Below are 21,233 nucleotides of genomic sequence, written 5' to 3' on the forward strand. Positions count from 1 at the left end.
CAATGTCTCACTATTCTAATTCTTTACTTCTCCCCCCCCCCTTTCCCACCTCAATTTTGTATATATTTACTCATTGGAAGATCAGGAATAGTGTGGTTGAATGGTAGAGCTTATGACCCAAAAGTCTGGAGTTTGGATCAGGGCCTCTAAATCTCTAGGACATCCATGAGTCCACCCAGCTCTAATGGGTACCTGACTCAAAGAAGCAAAAGTGGCTGGGTAAAGTGCTGACCACACTATCCCCTGGTATGCAGAGGTCACTAAAGCAGATAAACTCTACTTTATCTGGCCTTGGGGGGAAAAAGCTATCATTTTTACTGTAATTTACAAAAAACAATATGCAAAATTAGTGCCTACATTCAAAATGACTTTACAAAATGAAAAAGTGTAATGTCATGCATGCTTACAACCCTACCCCCCTGCTCTGGTCATTATTCCGACCTAGTCACCAAACTTTAACCCCCCCCCCCCCCCCTTAGAAGTTTGATATTGTTTATGCAAGACCACTAACTGTTTTTCGGTATTCCCGTTCATCCTTTTTTTATTAACTGCCAGGTACCCATAAGAGCTGAGTATGCTCAGTCCCTTCAGATCACTGAAAATCAGCTGGTCATCTTTTATCTAACCTGGGTATCTATCTACTCTAGCCTGGGTATCTATCTACTCTAGCCTGGCTATCTATCTAACCTGGGTATCTATCTACTCTAGCCTGGGTATCTATCTACTCTAGCCTTGGTATCTATCTACTCTAGCCTGGCTATCTATCTACTCTAACCTGGGTATCTATCTACTCTAGCCTGGGTATCTATCTACTCTAGCCTGGGTATCTATCTACTCTAGCCTGGGTATCTATCTACTCTAGACTAGGTATCTATCTACTCTAGCCTGCGTTTTTATCTAGCCTGAGTATCAATGAGTTATTTAACACACCGATAATGATAAAACGTGCTCTCGTTATTCGATTGATAAAAAGTGTGAGGTTAATAAAGTGAGGCCTGGTTCGCCGAATCTAATCTTGTATCTCAGGAACACAGACCCCAAACACACGTCCTGTTCGTTAACGGTCTTTGGTCAAAGTATCATTAGACGATGCAGGCCCGCGCTTGATTACGGTCGCTAGACAAGTTACATACAACCCCCACACACCATGTGTTTAGGTGAGTTCTATTTGTTAAAGGAATTGTATTTTGTTTATGATTGTCAGTTTCCCGAACTGCCGAAATGTGTAGCGGTGAAATGAAAAGATGACCCGTATCGCCGAATGTTCGTGTTTTATGTTTGAATGTTAAAAGTTTGTGATCTACTTGTGTGAAATTAGCTGACTTGTGTTTTGATTTTTTATTAATTACCAGCGCCTTGGGCTTGTCAATAAATGACGTCATTATAATGGTAGGAGGGGGAGGGAGTCTTTTGTGATGATATGCAACGGGGGAGGGGGGGGGAGGAATAAAAGTTTCTAGCATTTTATAAAAATTCACATTTTACCTTTAAAAGACTTTAAAATTGCACAAAGTTTGATCGATAAACATAAAATCTTGAACAGCTTTTTTTCTCTAAAATACTAATAGTAAATAGACTAGTAATTAGCTACATTAGCGATGTTTTTTAGAAAAATTAAAGGAGTTTGCAATTTTTACGGCTTTTATTCTCTTTACTAAAGGGAAATAACTCATTACATTTTACATAAAATACTTAAAAAAAACTTTTTAAAAAACCACGTTTTTCTTGTGGACTAAAAAGTAGAAAATAACTATTTACATACATTTGATGACAAAAAACGTGGGTACGTTCACCATCAAATTTCCCGACCCATCTGCCCGACCCACGTTTTTTGTCATCAAATGTATGTAAATAGTTATTTTCTACTTTTTAGTCCACAAGAAAAACGTGGTTTTTTAAAAAGTTTTTTTTAAGTATTTTATTTTCTCCTTTTTAGTCCGTTGCTACACATGAAAAACGTGGTTTTTAAAAAAGTTTTTTATATAGTTTATTTTCTACTTTATCTAATGACTTGATTAAGTATGAATTGACTAAGTGTTTATAAATACACGGACTAAAAAAATCTTGAGCGACCAGGATTCGAACCTGGGTTGTCGCGGCCACAACGAGAAGTACTAACCACTTTACGATCACGGCCAGCGCGCTCACATCGATTGGGGCCGAAGTAACTGTGTCGATAAGCCTCCAGTCTTGTCGGTATCTTTAGAAATCATGTCCTCAATTTTATGGTCCTTGGGGCGTAATTAAATTAAGCTAATTACGGTCTCTAATTGCTAGTTTTTATGATTGCATCTGAAATTGTTAGGCGAAAGTAGCATGCATGCCAAATTTCAGGTCTATAGAGCAATCAGAAGTGGGCTAATTTTCGATGTCAATTTTAACAACAAACACACGCGAAGCTGAGTTAATAAAAACGTGTTAAAAAAGCAAAACTGAAATAGGAGGAGGTGTGACAGAGTTTTAATAGGCGAATCAACAAAAAAAAAGGCGTGACGTCATCATTTATGGACGACCAACAGTGGCAACTGAAAAAAAGCCAAAAGTCAAGAACGAAAATTCAAACAGTAAAAATTTAACTACGATACACCGTAGCCTTATAAGAAAACAGAAAATATAATTATAAAAGGAAGTGCTTTAAATTAGTTTGGTTTGCTCGCTGAACCTATTGCGTCGCTCTTTAAATTTTCAGTTATCATACTATAACAATTCCTTTGATTATATTAAATTGAAGGCATATTTTGTTAGCAGACAAAATGACAGGACTAGAGTTTATATTTAGCTTGATCCTTAATTCACAGTTCGGACTTTACCTGTTTTTTTTAATAAAAGTATTATCTCAACAACAACAAAAAAAAACAAAAAACAAGTTAATAAAAAGTCTAGTGACAATTTAAGCGCAATTTCCTTAATTAATTTTTTGTGACCGAACGCAAGGATATTTTTGAAAACTTTCGTCGGCAATATTGTTCCAAATTATGGCAGGAATCGATTTGTAAATGTTTCAAGTCGCTAAGTGGTCTGGTTGCCGAGATATGGGCAAAAAACTGCATTTTTTCGAGGTTTTTTGGCTTTTCCGGGAAATTCATGAAAGAAACCCGGAATTTTTATGGCCTATGTTCATCCTCGTAACTTGCTTAACATAATTGCTTCGGAACTAGTCCTCGATATTGCTTCGTTGAGGAGAAGATACGACTTAAAGCTGCGGACACACATCCATCCATTGCGGACACACGTCCATCCAGAAATGACGAGTTAATAATCGCAATTGTCCAGTATGGAAATTGCGCTAAAAATAAATGGGAAAACACCAATAGTGTATTTTTAAAAAAATAAATCAAATTTTGTTGTACCACCTTGTTTTGTTGTGTGAGTGTGGGGAGGGGGTGGGAGCTGTACCTGCTGGGGTGGTCTAATTAAGTTTTTGTGGAAGGGGGTAGGGTAAACATCACATTTTTTGGGGCTTGATTTGCACGATCTTTTTTTTTTAATTGGTAATGCTCACAACTGCTAGCACGAAAGTCACGGTTCCTGGAATCAAGTTTGTAGGACTTCATTGAGTCTACTCAGCTCTATTAAGTACCTGGATTAAGTAAGGCGGCTGGGCAAAGAACTGACCACATTATCTCTTTATATATATATATATATATATATATATATATATATATATATATATATATATATATATATATATATATATATATATATATATATATATATATATATATATATATATATATATATATATATATATATATATATATATATATATATATATATATATATATATATATGTATGTATGTATATATACAAATTAGGAGTCATCCATAAATGACGTTACGCTTTTTTGACGATTTTTACCACCACCCCTCCCCTCCGTCACGCGTCGTCAAAAAAAAGCCAGCCCCCCCCCCCCCCCCTAAAATGACGTCACACCTCAGCCTCAAAATTGCAGTTGAATTTTTTTTTAAAACATCGATATTTTTCTAAAATCTTGTCTGAACTCTGTCAAAATAGAGTATTTTAATCAATTCCTATTACAATGTATTAAAACAGTTTTCTAAAACGCAAAATAACGTCTAAAATTTGTTTTCTAACATTGCTTTTTTATAATGCAAAAGTGTGACGTCGCACCATCTGAACCCCCCCCCCCCCTCATCACACACCGTCACAAAATTACGGACCCCCCTCCGAGTGTGACGTCATTTATGAACGATCCCCTAATGATGGGATCAACAATGAATACGGTAGCAATTTCAAACTGTTAATACCTAGATTTTCTTTAAACACCCTTCTAAAACATGAAACCAATCAACAAAAATCACCGTACAACTAAATCTATACGTTTTTTGATCGATTTTGACAGTTTTATTTTTTTTTCCAGCCATGTTTGTTTATTTCGAGCACTTTGTACTTGTCCTACTTGGGCTTGTGCTGTACGGTGTGTATCAACACCATGGCCTGCGCGGCTTGCTGCGTCTGCTCATTGTTGGGCTAAAGGAAATTCCCGGTGTTGGGGAACTTTTGACTTCGGTTTTAAAATCCGAGGCCAAGAATTTCTTGAAGACCACAACACTTGCTTCCACTGGCAAGCCGATGTCTGTTGCTATCCCCAAAAAAGGTTAGTTTTTGCCTTGCTCAATCTCTGTCAAACAAATATAGATGAGCTAAAATTAATGTACCTGATCTTAGGTAAAAATGAAATGGGATTAAAAATTAATAAGTTATTTTTTTTTTATACAAGAGTTGAGACGCCTGGTTCTGCTAAATCTGGGCAATTTCAAAGGTTTATCTGATTGGACAGTAAGAATCACATCTGCTGCAAAACACCATAATTTAAAAAATTGAATGCTTAGTACAAATAATTTTAATATAAACATAATTATCAACGCAGTTTTTTTTTTGTAAAAAAAAAAATCCACCCAATTCCTCCATCTCATTGCCCCGCATTTTCTCTGGGGGTATGAACATAACTGTTGACTAATTACTAATTAACCTGTGATTGTTCCAGGACTGACCAAGGAAGAAATTGAAAAAAAGATGATAGAGATGAAGACGAGAGACACAGATCACCTAGAGGGAAAAGTCTTTGCCTACACCTACACATTAACAGACGACCATTTTAAACTTCAGCAGGAGATATACGAACAATTCACAGGCACGTTTTAATTTATATATATATGTATATATATATATATATATATATATATATATATATATATATATATATATATATATATATATATATATATATATATATATATATATATAATGTGTGCATAAGAGACTGTGTATTGTGCGTTTGTATGTCAATGCAAGATATTTCAGGCTACATTATTTCTGTTAAAAAAAACGTATTAGTTTGAAATCGTTTGGTTTCAGTGTTTTTAAAGAAAATAATCAGACTTTAAAAAAAAAAATCATCACATTGGCAACAAGCTGGCACATTTGAGTTTTGTGAAATGTTTTTTTTTTATCCTCCCAGAAAAAACTGGCCACTCGCCTGAACATGAACAGGTGGTCAAAATGTTTTTAAAAGCGTTCCTGCATGAAAATGGACTCAACCCAATGATCTATCCTAGCCTAAGGTTTGGTAAAATATTTGTACATTACTTTTTATTTGACAAGCAGGCACAGGTCCAAATGCTCGTCTACCCCCCCCCCCCCAGTAACGAAATTGTATTTATATACAAAATACATCCAGTGTGCCCCATACACCCCCCCCAGCTTCTGAAATTTTAGTCCAACCCCTATCCGGTAGTTTAAAGCCATTACCCCCCCCCCCCCCCCCCAATGTCTGAAAGAAACACTGACACTAAGAAAGTATTTCTGACGGCCGCCCCTTTTAACTCTGTAGACAGATGGAAACGGAAGTGGTCGGCATGACATGCGCAATGCTGCACGGGGACAGCGAGACGGTGGGGTTTCTGACGTCAGGGGGGACCGAGAGCGTGCTGATGGCGGTCAAGACGTACCGTGATAGGGCTCACAGACTGTACCCGCTAATCAAAGAGGCGGAAATTGTAAGTTGCTCAGACTTGTGTTAACTGTCTCAGGGCTCACAGACTGTACCCGTTAATCAAAGAGCCGGAAATCGTAAGTTGGTCAGACTTGTGTCTCATGGCTCACAAACTGTACCCGTTAATCAAAGAGCCGGAAATCGTAAGTTGGTCAGACTTGTGTCTCATGGCTCACAGACTGTACCCGTGTATCAAAGAGCCGGAAATTGTAAGTTGGTCAGACTTCTGTTAAAGATGACAGAGCGCAACAACTTTGATAATTACCAAACGCTGTAGGAGATGTATGCAACATTTAATTTCTGACTGGTCTTGTTTGCTTCTAAATTTAGATCTGCCCCCTCACGCAACATCCGGCCATCGGTAAAGCTGCGCACTACTTCGGGTTGTCTATAAAATACATCCCAGTGTTGTCTGACTACACAGCTGATGTGGACGCTATGGAAAAGGTTGGCAATAGAGGCAGAAATTATTATAAAAAGTGTTCAACAATAAGACCCATCATGTCATCTCCATGCCAATCTTATGTCATCCAAATGCCACCCTCATGTCACCCATACGTCATCCTATTTACTACCCCATGTCATGCTCATGTCATCTACATGTCATTGTTGTGTCATTCCCATGTCATCCACATTCCATCCACGTTGTCCTCATTTTATCAAAATGTCATCACCATGTCACCCTCGTGTCATCAAAATGTCATCCAAATGTCTTCCTCGTGATCATCATGTCATCCACATGTCATCCTCATGTCATCCACATGTCACCATGTCTTTCTCATGTCATTCACATGTCACCCTCATGTCATCCACATGTCATCATGTCTTTCTCATGTCATTCACATGTCACCCTCATGTCATCCACATGTCATCATGTCTTTCTCATGTCATTCACATGTCACCCTCATGTCATCCACATGCCATCCTCATGTCATCCACATGCCATCCACATGTCATCCCCAGGCCATCACCCCCAACACTGTCCTGATCGCATGCTCCGCGCCCCAGTTCTGCCACGGGATCGTTGACCCAGTTGAGGAGGTCTCCAACATGGCGGCCAGGCATGGCCTGCCGTGTCACGTGGACGCTTGTTTTGGTGGCTTCATGTTGCCATGGTGAGAAGACACGCCAACCCCCTCTGTCTCTCTGCTTCTGACACGCCATTGAATTATATCTATCTATAACGGGGATTTTTAAACTATTTCTAACCAGTGGCGTCACAGGGTGGGGTTCGATCCGCACCGGTGACACAATTTTGGGGGTGACACCATTTATGGGGAGTGACACCATTTAGTGTGTGACACCAAATCGAAAATGCGTTTACTGTCAAAACATTTTTTTTTTCAATTAAAATAATAAAATCGTATGGGAAGGGGTGACACCAAAACGAAAATGGTAATTTCTTTGAAGTGGTTTGAGCCAGTGACGCTACTGTTTGTAATCTAAATAAAGAATCCTCTTTAGACCTAGCGATCCATTAGGCAGATGAATTACAGTTCATATGTTTATTGACGTCGGAAAATGAAAGGAAGGTGTGGTCAGCACTGTACCCAGCCGCCTTTTCTTTCCCAACATGAGTTAGGTACCCATCAGAGTTGGCATGAACCCGAATTCGAACTTGAGACTTTCGGGTTAGCAGCTTAGCGCTCTACCGCTTAGTCCACGCCAGCGGCACAATACAGCCTCAAAATGAACACTAGTTTGACACCGTCAAGTCACTTACCATTCCTACACAACTTAAGGACCGAGAATACCCTGCTCACACCAATTTAGTAGATATCGCTTTATACACACGTTGATTCAGCGCTACTCTACGTTACCTACTACTCCCCCCCACAGGGTGGAGAAACTCGGCTACCCTGTACCTAAGTGGGACTTCCGGTGTCCAGGCGTGACCTCCATTTCAGCAGACGTCCACAAATATGGCTACTCTGTTAAGGTAATGGTAAAATATATGTGTGACTACATTGTTTTTAAAATATTTAGGCTCCACACATGAATTACGATAATTGAAGATCCATTGTATTTCGTTTCCGTGTATTAGCGAGTGTTGGCTTAATTATGTGTGTGTGTGTGTATGTGTATGTGTGACGTTTGTGCATGTTTGTGTGTTTTATGTTGCGTGCATGGTGTCGAGATTTTGTCTGTAAGTGCTTGTAAGGGTGGGCCTATGTGTTCGTATATTTGTACGTTTGTAAGGTTTGTATGAGATAAGCCTATTGTTATTTTATGTGTACTTATGTAGGTTCCAAATGTTTTTATAATCCCGTATTCCAATTCTCATAGGGCGCTAGCGTCATAGCTTACAAGAACGACGAGATCAGAAAATTCCAGATTTATTCCTTCGCTTCCTGGCCCGGGGGCTTATATGGTAGCCCGTCTCTTGCGGGCACCAGACCAGGTGAGTTATGGTAGCCCGTCTATAGAGGGCACCAGACCAGGTGTGGTAGCCCGTCTATAGAGGGCATAATGCCAGGTGTGGTAGCCCATCTATATCGGGCATAAGACCAGGTGTGGTAGCCCGTCTATAGAGGGCATAAGACCAGGTGTGGTAGCCCGTCTATAAAGGGCATAAGACCAGTTATGGTAGCCCGTCTATAGCGGGCATAAGACCAGGTGTGGTAGCCCGTCTATAAAGGGCATAAGACCAGGTATGGTAGCCCGTCTATAGCGGGCATAAGACCAGGTATGGTAGCCCGTCTATAGCGGGCATAAGACCAGGTGTGGTAGCCCGTCTATAAAGGGCATAAGACCAGGTATGGTAGCCCGTCTCTAGCAGGCACCAGACCAGGTGTGGTAGCCCGTATATAGAGGGCACCAGACCAGGTGAGTTATGGTAGCCTGTCCAAAGCGGGCCTAATAACAGGTGTGGTAGCCCGTCTCTTGCGGGCACCAGACCAGGTGAGTTATGGTAGCCCGTCTATAGCGGGCATAAGACCAGGTGTGGTAGCCCGTCTATAGCGGGCATAAGACCAGGTGTGGTAGCCCGTCTATAGCGGGCATAAGACCAGGTGTGGTAGCCCGTCTATAAAAGGGCATAAGACCAGGTATGGTAGCCCGTCTATAGCGGGCATAAGACCAGGTATGGTAGCCCGTCTATAGCGGGCATAAGACCAGGTGTGGTAGCCCGTCTATAAAGGGCATAAGACCAGGTATGGTAGCCCGTCTATAGCGGGCATAAGACCAGGTATGGTAGCCCGTCTATAGCGGGCATAAGACCAGGTGTGGTAGCCCGTCTATAAAGGGCATAAGACCAGGTATGGTAGCCCGTCTATAGCGGGCATAAGACCAGGTATGGTAGCCCGTCTATAGCGGGCATAAGACCAGGTGTGGTAGCCCGTCTATAAAGGGCATAAGACCAGGTATGGTAGCCTGTCCAAAGCGGGCATAATACCAGGTGTGGTAGCCCGTCTCTTGCGGGCACCAGACCAGGTAAGTTATGGTAGCCCGTCTATAGAGGGCATAATGCCAGGTGTGGTAGCCCGTCTATAGAGGGCATAAGGCCAGGTGTTGTAGCCCGTCTCTAGCAGGCACCAGACCAGGTGTGGTAGCCCGTATATAGAGGGCACCAGACCAGGTGAGTTATGGTAGCCTGTCCAAAGCGGGCCTAATAACAGGTGTGGTAGCCCGTCTCTTGCGGGCACCAGACCAGGTGAGTTATGGTAGCCCGTCTATAACGGCCATAAGACCAGGTGTGGTAGCCCGTCTATAGCGGGCATAAGACCAGGTGTGGTAGCCCGTATATAGCGGGCATAAGACCAGGTGTGGTAGCTTGTCTATAGAGGGCATAAGACCAGGTGTGGTAGCCCGTCTATAGCGGGCATAAGACCAGGTGTGGTAGCTTGTCTATAGAGGGCATAAGACCAGGTGTGGTAGCCCGTCTATAGCGGGCATAAGACCAGGTGTGGTAGCTTGTCTATAGCGGGCATAAGACCAGGTGTGGTAGCCCGTCTATAGCGGGCATAAGACCAGGTGTGGTAGCCCGTCTATAGCGGGCATAAGACCAGGTGTGGTAGCCCGTCTATAAAGGGCATAAGACCAGGTGTGGTAGCCCGTCTATAAAGGGCATAAGACCAGGTGTGGTAGCCCGTCTATAGCGGGCATAAGACCAGGTGTGGTAGCCCGTCTATAGCGGGCACCAGACCAGGTGAGTTATGGTAGCCCGTCTATAACGGCCATAAGACCAGGTGTGGTAGCCCGTCTATAGCGGGCATAAGACCAGGTGTGGTAGCCCGTCTATAGAGGGCATAAGACCAGGTGTGGTAGCCCGTCTATAGCGGGCATAAGACCAGGTGTGGTAGCCCGTCTATAGCGGGCATAAGACCAGGTGTGGTAGCTTGTCTATAGCGGGCATAAGACCAGGTGTGGTAGCCCGTCTATAGCGGGCATAAGACCAGGTGTGGTAGCTCGTCTCTAGTGGGCATAAGACCAGGTGTGGTAGCTTGTCTATAGCGGGCATAAGACCAGGTGTGGTAGCCCGTCTATAGCGGGCATAAGACCAGGTTTGGTAGCTCGTCTCTAGTGGGCATAAGACCAGGTGTGGTAGCTTGTCTATAGAGGGCACCAGACCAGGTGTGGTAGCCCGTCTCTAGCGGGCATAAGACCAGGTATGGTAGCCCGTCTATAGTGGGCATAAGACCAGGTGTGGTAGCCCGTCTCTAGCGGGCATAAGACCAGGACAGAGATCACGTGTTTCATACGGTAGGTCATCTTGTTGTCACAAAACTAAAAATACTAACACGTGTTTCTAAACCCAATTCACATTGCTGACTAGGTGGCAACATTGCGGCGTCATGGGCGGCGCTCAATTTTCTCGGCGAGGAGGGCTACATGGCAAAAGCTAAGGACTTGATGGCGATTACAGATTATCTAAAGGAGGAGATTAATAAAATAGAGGTTAGTGTGCCAACTATCGAAATGTATCCTTTTTGCAATAAAGTCTACATAACAATTTACGAATTTCCATTTCAAGCCAGTTTCATATTACCAGCTTTTTTCTTTTAGCGTTACTTAAGATAGGGCTGGGATGAATTCGGGTTAGCTGTGCGTTAGGTACGGTTAAAAACTACACCTTATCCAAACATCAAATTGAATTTTTCGTTTCTTTTATTAACACAGGGTAAATGCCCCACATGAAGGGTATTTTTAGCTTTGTAAAAAATATCTGTAAACCCGGAAACTTTTTCAGGGTCTATATATTCTGGGCAATCCGCAAATGACTTGCTTTGCTATCGGATCCAAAGATCCCCAGCTAGATATTCTGGCCGTTGCTGATTTGATGGAGAAGAAAGGTGGGTTACTCTTCTTGTTGTCTGTTGATGTTAGGATTTATAGTCACATAACATTTAAGGGGCTGCAAATCAAAGACAGTTCCATATGACTTGTATCGCTAGTATTCAGATGCCATTTTATAAACTTACAAAAAAAACTGAAAAAAAAAACCCCCACAGAAAAAACGTCATACAATATATATATATATATATATATATATATATATATATATATATATATATATATATATATATATATATATATATATATATATATATGGGAGTGTTTGGGTAAACAAGGGATGTAACTCTTCTAATCCAGGCTGGGTGATTGAACGCGAGCAGAACCCCAGTTGTATCCACTGCTCCATCCTGCCCCACCACCAGGTCTCCAAGGAAAGTCTGATCGAGGACCTCAAAGACTGCGTCATCAACGCTAAGGTAGGAGAGCCTCATCCAGCGGTCGACATTTTGTTAGTGTGGGGGGGGGGGATGTTGTACCAATTATTTGCTTATTTGTTCATGCGGACTTGTTTTTCCTGTCCCTTCTATGTGAATAATGTAATAGGACAAGTCGATAAATGACGTCACAATCCAAAGGAGAGGACCAAAGGGGATATCCCATAATTGCGTAAAAATAAAAGTTTTTTAAAACTTAAAATTTGAACAGTTATCTAACATTATCCAAGTTAGACTTGTAGTAAAAAATGGGCCAATATAGCCTACCTAATTTTGAACAAGTTTATTAAATATTTCCGAAAAATGTACCAATTCTCAAAAATACAATTTTCGGAAAAGGGGTAAGGGGGTGGGACAAACTAAGTTCTGACTTCTTTTTATCTGGAGGGAGGGAAGAGACTGCCTTATTTTGACGACGAGAAGTGCTAAATGTAAATTAGTAAAAAAAAAAAAAAAAAAAAAGCGTGACGTCATTTGAAGACGAACAATCAAACAAATCGAGTGGGGGGGGGGGGGGGGGGAAATACGCTTACCTTTTCAAAACCCACTTTCCTAAATGACCAAATTACAACAAGTCATCTTCTCACTACAACAAATTACAACAAGTCATTCTCTCACCCAGGGCCGAAAGCAGCTGTCTAAACAAGGGACAGCCGGCATGTATGGGATGATGGCCACAATTCCAGACTCGGCCATTGTAGAGGATTTCATCAAGGAGTTTTTCTCGGCCGTCTATAAGCTACAGTAGACATTTGTGTGGGGGTTTCATCAAGTTTTCTTGGCCGTCTATAAGCTACAGTAGACATTTGTGTGGGGGTTTCATCAAGTTTTCTTGGCCGTCTATAAGCTACAGTAGACATTTGTGTGGGGGTTTCATCAAGTTTTCTTGGCCGTCTATAAGCTACAGTAGACATTTGAGTGGGTGCTACATCGAGATTTTTTAACAGTAAAAATAAGTAGCCAGTGAAGCGGTTAGACTCAAAAAATTAACTCATCGAAAACACATTTTATTTGTATAGTTGATTATGTGCACCGTATATATATATATATAACAACAATTAACTTTCATTAAGAAAAATTTAAAATTCCAACCAGTCCCTACCATACAAACATATATTATTTACATTGAACCATGTTTACTTAAAACAAAACCCACTAACTTAAGTTTGCTTGGTTCAATTGTTTACCTGTTTAAGTTTATCCTCATCAGGACAAAAGAAGGCGGTGTTTGTTTTTGTCACTAAGGTAAATATTTAACAAACTGGAAGGTATTTCCTCAACAGTCAAGGGGACTGAATTCAATATATTTAAATACTCAGAACCTCCATCCAACGAAAACAAAAGAAGTATTAGTAAAATTATTAAGAGTGGTTTTCCTTTCAGGCTCTCTCCAGGTGGTGAGAGAGATATACTTAAACCATTATCGTCTTCCCACAACCTTGCTTAAGAGACCAATGCTTTTTGTGTAGCTATATTCTATGGTGGCTTATGAACATTATATATCAACACAATATTTAAAATTCATGTAAAACATTGACGACAAAAAAAAAACAAAACTCCAAGATGTCACCACTTTGTTTATTTACATGAGCATATTCTTCTAACCAAATCGGCATGAATGAATACAACATCAACCAATAAATTATCTATTCTACACCATCAATACATTGTTTTTTTTAACCAGTTAAATCTGGTCAAACAAAGTGTTTTGTTTAGGGCTAGAGTTAGATGGCTTTACACTGGTCAAGCCTTTGTGAATAGATATTAGGTTGTGTGAGCATATAAACTGAACTCAGCTAAACCATTGAGAAAGTTGTACTTGTCTATAGGCTAATCTCATTGTCAAAACGTCCCAGCTTTTACGCAAACAAGACAAAAATATTCGAAGTAAATATCTAGAATAAAGAAAACCTTATAAACAAAAAAATAATATATATCCAATAACCTTTCAAAAAGTTTACAATGAGATAAAACAAAAGAAAAGCTAACATATATCATCATACATACATCACAGACATCAAGCATATAGAATTAGTAAGATCTAGATCCTGCATGTTTAGAAACTTTCAATCACCTTCTAAGACCAACCTGTAAAGATATTTCACAATGGGTTAAAGAACATGCAAATTGGTTAACTATTTTTTAATGTTTTCTTTTCTTCTACTACAAAAGAATATCATTATATTTTTTAAAAACAAATTCCCTATACCCCAAGGATATCAAATAGTTATCCTAAATAACAACAGGTCTTGTAATTAAGTCACCAACTTATTCTCCTACTTGCCAGCTAATATTTTTCAAATCAAAAAGTGAATATTATAATTAAATCTGTAAAATAAAGTTACTTTTGCCATCGTTAAGTTATTTAAAATTATGAACAATGATAATTATAACACAACAAGATGTACGCTAGCCCTAAGAAAAATATATCCTACATTGAATCGTGATTATTTTTAAAGAAGCGCAGTTGGTTATTTATTTGAATCACATTCAATAATTATAACTTTCCCTGCCTAATGAGATGTCAAATTTTAAGCGAGAGATAGAGAATTACAAAACCCTATTAGCTAAGTAGACACCTAGTGTGTAATAGAAGAATGTGAATGGCGTCTACTTACAAGCTTGAGTGGGTTTAGTAGCTCCTGATAGCTGGGGGTACATAAGGGCATTCTTGTTGACTAAGTGTGTCATCAATCACAGGACGATAATCTAAAGTTACCTGAAAGTTGACAAGAGAATAAATTAGCTGTAGCATGAGCAATCTTAATTCAATGTGAGTAAAAAAAAACATTTCTTGTACAACTGGATGTTGACAAACTTGCTATAGTATTGGTCAACTGACCCCCATTCTTTACAAAATTGGTCAACTGATCAGCACAAAATAAAATCTGAGTCACTTGACTAATTCTGTACTACTGAATTTACCCTCCAAATGACAGTTGATAAAATAAATAGAAAATTTGACTAAAATAAATAGAAGAAAAATAATCAATATATTTTTTTAAATTTAAAAATTAATGAAGAAATACAAACTTTGCCAGTTTTTTGATCCACATATGCCAAAGTGTGTTTTCTCCAGTGCTGCTCGAAAGGTTTCTTCTGTTGGCCAGCTACTGGCTTGCTATAATCATACTCATCAATACGAGTCTGTAACAGAAGATAAAAAAAATTTAAAGAAAATAAAATTGTTTTTGATTAACTCGTGTCTTTTACGAATGAATACTTGTGCCTTAGTTTTAGAAGGTTATTAAGACATAATCTTCACTTTAGTAGTTGGATGGCAAAAACAAGAACGCCTGTTACTGATATTTTCCCTTTCTCATCTATTTATAGTAATTTGGTTCTAATCAGCTGGAATAACATGAACTTGATGGATGCGATATCAGATTTCTTATGTACATCAGATCTCTTATGTACACCCCCACACATGAGAGTTTAGTCCAACTAGTCTGGGCTTGTTTACATTTTTCTCAGACTGTGCCAGCAAGTCCTAGACAGCACACATCATACACAGTGACTTACACGGAAATCTTCCCTGGAATGGGCTCCTCTGCTCTCCTGACGAGCCTCTGCTCCCACAATTGTCTGGACAGCATTGATCATCAAGTTCTGGAGTTCCAGAGTCTCTACTAGATCTGTGTTCCAGATGAGGCCATGGTCAGACACCTGCAGAGGTCCATAAAATGTATTTAACACTTCAGGTCAACAACAACAAAAATGGTCAAAAAATCAATGTGATAATACTACAAAAACAATACAGACTACAAAAAAATGTACCTTGAGATCCTCCATGCCCTGATAGATCTTGGCCATCTTGTCACAGCCTTCCTTCAACGTGGGTCCATCACGGAACACACTAGCATGGTTCTGCATTGTCTGTGGGACAACAACAAGAACACACTCAAGTCTTGTTAACACATTAAAACAACTTTTTTATAGCAAAAAGAAATAAATTATTTTTTTACTTTTTAATTTAAAAAAAAAAATCACTGTTTCAAATTGTGATGTTTGTTTTTTTCAAAAGGTAATCAGGTAAATAGATACGTAAGTCTTGAATCAGATACAAACCTTTTGCATCTGTAATCTGAGTTCAGCAGTGGTAGTTGAACCCTTAGCATATCTCAGACGGTCAAGATTGGCAACAGATTCCTCTCCTGCATTCTACAGTAAATGAGGTAAAAAAAAGAATTCAATGCAAAAGCTAACAACAAGGGAATAAACCAATCAAACAGACCAAGAACAGTTTTCAAATTTAACATTATACTGATTAAAATAAATAAATAAAATGTAAGACATACCAAATAATGGCAAATTAAGCATGCTTTTTAGTTGAAAAATATACTGTTGTAAGTTCTTATTTCAAATTAATTCTTCCATGCAAAATATTTTTCTAAATTATTCAAGCAAATTAAAAAAACCTAACCTGAAATAGAGTAAACAAATAAGAATTAAATACCGGTTTGATGGCTCCAATCTTGTCTCCAGGTTTATTTTCCTCAGCGATTGTCTTGGAGCAAGCACGGCCAAAGACAACAATATCCAGAAGTGAGTTGGCACCCAGGCGATTGGCTCCGTGCACACTAGCACAGGCTGCCTCACCTGCAGCGTACAGACCAGGGACCACCTCGTCTCCTTTTTCTTTTGTGTAGCGGATTACCTGGCAGACACAAGCATCGTTGTAAATAACGTTAAAATTAATTTTCCGTAAAATTGCTACCATTTACAATTTCTACATTTAAGGGTTGCTGAGTTTATTTACCTGTCCTTTGTAGTTTGTGGGGATGCCTCCCATGTTGTAGTGGACTGTGGGCAGTACTGGAATGGGCTCACGAGTCACATCAACACCAGAAAAGATCATGGCAGTCTCAGAGATTCCTTAGAAAAATCCAGGTAAAGAGTTACTTTGGCATTTACCTGTACGCATTTATGCTTATTTAGTCAGAAATGATTATTTTTAATTTATTACTTTAACTAATACACTCAAAGTAATAGCCATCTCACTGTATAAAAACCATAGTAAATGTTAAGACTTACCAGGGAGACGTGTGTGCAAAACTTCAGGGTCCAAGTGATGAAGCTGAAGGTATACATGGTCTTTGTCCTTGCCACAGCCTCTACGGACACAAGGAAAGATTTCAGTTACACTGGGATCTTAAACATTTTTGGTACATACATTATTACAATAGTCTACATGTGAAGGCAGAAACAATTGCAAGTTTGGGACAGAATAAAAAAAGATTTTGTTCTCAAATGCATTTTTTTAAAACCTAAAAGAAGCATTTAATGTATACATCAATCAAGATTAAAAAAATATATACATACTTAGACAAAACAAGCTCTAGTAGAATGACCGAACATAATACTGACCTTCCCTCCCTGATTTCTATTGTACTGGCACGAGACACTACATCCCTAGAGGCCAAGTCTTTAGCATTGGGTGCATATCTCTCCATGAATCTTTCACCTTGAGAGTTGATGAGGTAGCCTCCCTCACCACGGCAACCCTCTGTGATCAGACATCCAGCTCCATAGATACCTGGACAATAGCCACAAGAAAAACTTGTCAATAATTATTACAGAATACAGGAGACAGACACATTTGTGTATGTTGATCATTCTTGAAACAAGTTTATAAATAGCTACAAAATGATGAAATTAAGAAACTAAAGCAATATTTCTAACATATATTCTAGATAATTTGTTTATTTAAGACAGCATTAACTTAAGTCACATGATACATCCCCAAGGCCATGAATAAAGCTAATTGTTTAGTTAAGGGCTCTTCACATTATTTAGTGTCATTATTAGAATGCTAGAGTTAGCTTATTCATAAAAATATAAATTAATATGGCGTCATATTGAACAAGGAGTTGATAATTTTTAAAAAGAAATCTTTTATGTACCTGTGGGATGGAACTGAACAAACTCCATGTCTTCATTGGCTAATCCTGCCCTGTTGACCATAGCTGTACCATCACCAGTGCAGGTGTGAGCTGATGTACAGGAGAAGTAGGTGCGCCCATAGCCTCTGATGTGTTAAAAAAAATAGTGTTAATGGTAATAATAACAGAATATTTTGCTGTATGGTTTTTTATTTAAATTTTTTCTCTTGATAAACACTATTGGAATTTTAAAAATTGCATAATCATAAGTTCACGAAAACAATGTGTTTAGAAATGTAGTACATTTTAAAATTCTATTAAATTGTTTAACGGTCCAAGGTATATTACCCAGTGGCTAGCACAGTGTTCTTGGCATGGAACCTGTGAATAGATCCATCTTCTAGGCAAAGTGCTGTCACACCACGACATTCACCGCCCTCCATGATGAGGTCCAGAGCAAAGTACTCAATAAAGTAATTGGTGTCATATTTCAGCGACTGAAACATACAAATTTAATTGGTGTCATATTTCAGCGACTGAAAAATACAAATTTAATTGGTGTCATATTTTAGAGACTGAAACATACAAATTTAATTGGTGTCATATATCTGTAACCTAGTAATTTAATTGTTATAGTACTTCTGGGACTGTAATTTACAATTTTATTGGTGTTATATTCCTGGGACTGTAGTATACATGTTTAATTAGTGTCACATTTGTAGGACTAATATTTAATTTTATTTTAGGGACTGTAATATACAATGTATTGATGTCATATTTCGGGGGAAGGAACATAAGTTTTTTCAGAGCAAGCGAAAAACATACCTTACCATACATTTTAACAATACATATTCCGCCCCCCCCCCCCCCACCCAGAATGATAAAACTAAAACCTATGCACCAAAACTATTTTAATAGATCTTCAAATAAAAGATCACATTGGTAGTGTATTGAAGTTTTTCTACACAGTACAAATTATTTGAATTTTAATTTTAATAGAAAAGCACAATATGCACATCCATTCTATAAAAAAAATGTTTGAAGTGAAAACGTAATTAGAATACAATGAAAAAACTCCATCCAAAAACTGCTCACCCGTCCATAAAGCGTGTGCAACAGGCTGTGACCAGTCCTGTCAGCCACAGCACAACACCTGTGGGCCTGGCCACCTTTACCAAACTTCAAACTCTGGCCACCAAAAGCACGCTGGTAAATTTTACCATTTTCAAGTCTGCTGAATGGCATACCATAGTTTTCTAGCTATTGAATAAAAAAAAAAAATCACCTTTTAATTAAATTCTTAAACATATTGTTATGGTAATACTTTAAACCGTCTATTTGCAAAATGCTTAGAAAATCCAATTTAAAAAAAATGAAGATTACTCTCATTAATTTAAAACTAATGCGCTTTTAGAATCAGTGAAAAATTAAGAATAAACAAGTTTCAACTTATATTTATGGAAATCAGCAAGGTGTACTATGCTAATGAATAAATAAATCACTAATATCAAGGATATTTCCTGCTAAACAAGAGCACCAACCTCAATGACAGTTTTAGGTGCCTCCTCACACATGTAATGGATGGCATCTTGATCCCCTAGCCAGTCAGAGCCTTTGACTGTATCATAGAAATGATACTGCCAGTTGTCCTCCTCCATATGTCCCAGCGCAGCATTTATACCACCCTAAGGAATATTTTTTTTTGGATAAATATATGTTATTGTCCCACCTACTTCAATTTTTAAAACGCATGTTCTATTCTGTTTTAAGTAAAAGGCCGAGCAGTAGAGACGTAGCTAGGGGAGGGCAGGTGGGGCAACCATCCAAGACGCCAACGTTAGGTATTAGAAAAAATTTAAAAAGCTCAATCAGATTTGCCTTATTATTTGTGACAAGCTATTCTGCGACATGACACAGCTGTTATAGCTGCTCTATTGCCTACCGTGTCTCCATTACATTATTATCATGCAAAAAGCACTTCTACATTATTTTCACATACTCAAAAAATTAGCCACAAGTAATATTTAATGCTAGAAAAAATTACATTATCATTTTTAAAACTAAGGAAATGATAAACATATTTTAAAAATAATTTTATTAAGTTTTTTTAAGGTCGTCCCTCTTAGTTTAGAATCTGGGGATGGTTTCTGGGCTTTAAAAGCAAATGCTTTAAATACAGAACAAAATGTATCAGTATTACTGCTATTCTAATTATTACTTTTAATATAACAAAGGCATGGATAATATACATTTTTTTTATAGGGCCATATGTGAAATAGGCTTCAACGAGCTAAATCATGTTACCTGAGCTGCAACGGTGTGTGAGCGGGTGGGAAACAGCTTTGTTATGCATGCTGTTTTAAAGCCATCATTTGCCAGACCAAACGCAGCTCTCAGACCTGCACCTCCTGCACCAACTACTACAGCATCATACTGATGGTCAACAACAGGGTAGTCTCTAGAAATCTGAAAAAGAGATTTTAGCTTGGGTCTTTATTTCTATACATCTACGACTGTTATCAAGCTAAATTTTTAATCTAAAAAATAAAGTATTACATTTGAAGTTGAAGCTTTAGCATCAGTGTTTCTACCATGGACTCGAAAATGAAAATCCCTGCATGACGACACAGATTGTCCGATTTTACCAAACTGTAAAACAAATTTGTTAATTCTTAAAATTGAGATAAAATTAGGAATTTTACACATGAAGAAAAATGTTTATCTGAACATGTAGGCCTATCCGGAGTTTAAATCCAGTCTTTATATTAAAAAGGCCTCCTTAATGCTTAGACCTATTATAGCTACTCTTAACTCTTATGAATCCTAGATTCTAGATCTTAATCTAAATTTTCTAGATCTAGAATCTATGATCTAGATAATCTAGATTCTAGTTCTAACTAATGTCCTATACCTTGACTTACAATAAAAATATTACATAACTCTAGTAATGTTACATAATAAAGTATAGTCTAGTGATAATATATCAGAAGGTTTTAATTTAAAAGACCAACTCTAGTATCAAAATGGTTGTTTATATAAATAATAGACTTTATACAATCAATACTGTAGATAATGCACGTAAAATAAGAGTAACCAAAAAATAAATCTGCACTGTGGCGACCAGTCGATGAACTTGGCCAAATTCGAGACCAAAACAACAAAACTTCCAATTCCTTCAGATAACGAAAAATATAAGAATTACTATTTGTATTTAACAAAAACCAAATAAGAAGCATAGTATGTATTCATTCCTAAAATAAACAATTAACTTACAATGCTGCTAGCAGCCGCTTTGCGAGCGACTTTACTGGATAAACTTGCCATTGACGCCATGAACTTTCATTATCAAACAAGGATACAAAAAAAGTACGCATGCGCATGAGAACGAATATGAAAACTTAAGCCTCGGTCTATTTACCTATTGCCGTTTTCTTTAACTAAATCTTTAAGCCGTTAATATATTTTAAACCAATTGCCGATATTACTCTAAAGCAACTTTTTATTTCCAGAAAATAATTTTAATTGTAGATCAACATTTTTTTAGAGGTTTTAAATCACAACATTTTCTATCAGAAACAGTCGACCTTGATACAGTTTACCGTGAC

At 38.3% G+C, this 21,233-nt stretch overlaps 2 protein-coding genes across 2 annotated transcripts; one reads left to right on the forward strand and one right to left on the reverse strand.

Moving 5' to 3' along the window:
- The first annotated feature begins 1,025 nt into the window (after positions 1-1,025).
- Positions 1,026-13,409, forward strand: LOC131949699 (sphingosine-1-phosphate lyase 1-like). Its single transcript, XM_059311558.1, has 13 exons — positions 1,026-1,157; positions 4,383-4,619; positions 5,010-5,156; positions 5,484-5,586; positions 5,856-6,021; positions 6,348-6,464; positions 6,981-7,132; positions 7,857-7,956; positions 8,304-8,418; positions 10,792-10,913; positions 11,206-11,308; positions 11,610-11,728; positions 12,369-13,409. Exons 1-13 carry the CDS (start codon positions 1,148-1,150, stop codon positions 12,492-12,494), a joined length of 1,617 nt encoding a protein of 538 aa, XP_059167541.1. The 5' UTR covers positions 1,026-1,147; the 3' UTR covers positions 12,495-13,409.
- LOC131949698 (succinate dehydrogenase [ubiquinone] flavoprotein subunit, mitochondrial) lies at positions 13,311-21,034 on the reverse strand. Its single transcript, XM_059311557.1, has 17 exons — positions 20,902-21,034; positions 20,185-20,277; positions 19,933-20,094; positions 19,170-19,313; positions 18,724-18,888; positions 17,977-18,125; positions 17,650-17,774; positions 17,114-17,282; positions 16,781-16,860; positions 16,506-16,621; positions 16,203-16,403; positions 15,815-15,907; positions 15,524-15,622; positions 15,269-15,412; positions 14,780-14,893; positions 14,365-14,465; positions 13,311-13,834 (listed from the first exon to the last, which is right to left on the reverse strand). The coding sequence occupies exons 1-16, from the start codon at positions 20,959-20,961 to the stop codon at positions 14,379-14,381; spliced, it is 2,001 nt and encodes a 666-aa protein (XP_059167540.1). The 5' UTR covers positions 20,962-21,034; the 3' UTR covers positions 13,311-13,834; positions 14,365-14,378.
- Positions 21,035-21,233: the final 199 nt, after the last annotated feature.

The sequence above is a fragment of the Physella acuta genome, unplaced genomic scaffold (genome assembly GCF_028476545.2).
Source record: "Physella acuta isolate Inbredline_101_S28 unplaced genomic scaffold, ASM2847654v3 ptg000710l, whole genome shotgun sequence".
NCBI classification, from domain to species: domain Eukaryota; kingdom Metazoa; phylum Mollusca; class Gastropoda; family Physidae; genus Physella; species Physella acuta.